Source organism: Morone saxatilis, unplaced genomic scaffold, assembly GCF_004916995.1.
Source record: "Morone saxatilis isolate NCDOM2014 unplaced genomic scaffold, NCSU_SB_2.0 Contig10, whole genome shotgun sequence".
NCBI lineage: Eukaryota > Metazoa > Chordata > Actinopteri > Moronidae > Morone > Morone saxatilis.
Genome location: NW_023339652.1, coordinates 15,464,357 through 15,465,942, shown reverse-complemented (window position 1 = coordinate 15,465,942; position 1,586 = coordinate 15,464,357). Strand labels below are relative to the sequence as shown.

General features: G+C 42.1%; 1 protein-coding gene across 1 annotated transcript in view; it reads right to left on the bottom strand.

Annotated features, from left to right (window-relative positions):
- Positions 1 to 1,586, bottom strand: part of arid2 (AT rich interactive domain 2 (ARID, RFX-like)) — a 30,976-nt gene that overhangs the window by 14,027 nt on the left and 15,363 nt on the right. The window contains exon 5 of the mRNA XM_035678499.1: positions 48 to 332. Coding sequence (XP_035534392.1) covers positions 48 to 332 — 285 coding nt within the window. The remainder of the gene's footprint in view (positions 1 to 47; positions 333 to 1,586) is intronic.

The window sequence follows — 1,586 nt, the reverse complement described above, 5'->3', positions numbered from 1 at the left end:
ATTTGTTGGCTACAACTCTAATGTGTGCAACAGGTGAAGTGAGAAACCCGTCTCTATCCTGCTGTCCAACATTTGAACTGAAGAGCACAATCTTAGCGAGGTTGGGAACGTACAGTCGTCGAAGACGCCGGCGTGTGCCAGCAGCAACGTGACCAGTTTGGGGTCCTTGTCCAGCTGCATGGCGTGCTTGCTCTCGTTGGAAAGCAGAGTGCAAACGTTAACAGCGAAGTCCACTTCGTTGGGTAGGCCCGAAAGGAGAGACAGCACCAGTTTGTTGTAGTCACACGGCTGAACAAAATCCGAAGACAATCCATAGCTTTGGCGGAGATAGTCTGGGAAGAAATAAATATCTTGGTGTTAGTGTTATAAAATCTAGCATTGAAATGTCAGTGAAGTGAGAGATGCGTCTTCTTTAACTTGTTCTTTGCTGCAGCTCTTCATTTGATGCCGTACACCTACCTCAACAGTTACTGAACAAGTTCCAGCAGCACAGTTACTAAATAAATGGTTGCCAAAACATTGCTGAATACCATTTTAACTTTATATCACAGACATCTACATACTCCTAAACTGTCCAACACACAGCTCATAAATTGAATTTAATCACTTAACAAATTTCAGTACTGTACTAGAACAGCCCCTTAATACATGTCTCAAAACTGGGGAAACGCATACAGTACTGCCAACAAGAAGAAGAAAAGAAGCATTACAATACTGCCCACTAACGCAAAAGTAAACACAAATGGCCATAATGTACACAGTGTAATGCTAATGATGTGAAACATGAACCACTGTCATGGCATTTGAACTTAGGATTGTCTCTGGAGGAGATAGAGAAGCAAGCATGATGAAGCTTGCTAATGAAGCAAGAATAGACAAACACTGTAGAGGAGTTTGGATTTTAAGTTATTACTGCAACATGTGGCTATCAACAGAGCTGCAGAACAAGAGGAAAGCCTTTGGTTGCTTTAGTCTGTTCCCTCACTGTAGTACTACCGTTGCCTCAGCACACCTTCAGCCGGTTTAACTCAGATTTATTTTTCCTTTAACTGAATTTAAGCAAACCAAATGGGGCATTAAGCTGTTCAGTGAAAGCTGTCTTTAGTTCAAATTAGTTTGATGAGCCGTGTCTTGTCTGACTGAGGAACGTGAATGTTCTCTAACTTTTAATTGTGTTAGTCTCTGACTCAGTCAACCTCCATGATGGGCTTTTTATAATTAAAAGACTTCTAATCCTAAATGCTAGAGAACCCAGTGTGGGGGGGAAGCATGACTTGAATATTATTCAGCAGCTCAAAATGACAGATGATCCAGCCTGTGAAAGTGCAATCATTTTGTCAACAAAGACCTAAGTTTCCTCCCATCCTACGGTTTGATTTTCAGCTATCTGTCATTTTGTGTGCATAGGTGTCATTCCCCCCCCCCATACAGTGGATATTTCAATTTGGTGCAGGATCTTAGTAGACTGCTGCCTCTGGAAACCAATCATAAAGCAGACAGGAGTCCTGCTGAGTGAATTTGATTTCCATGCTGAAAAGGTTTGTGCAGGCAAATGTAATTCAGCCGGGTTGCTATTACAGCAGCAA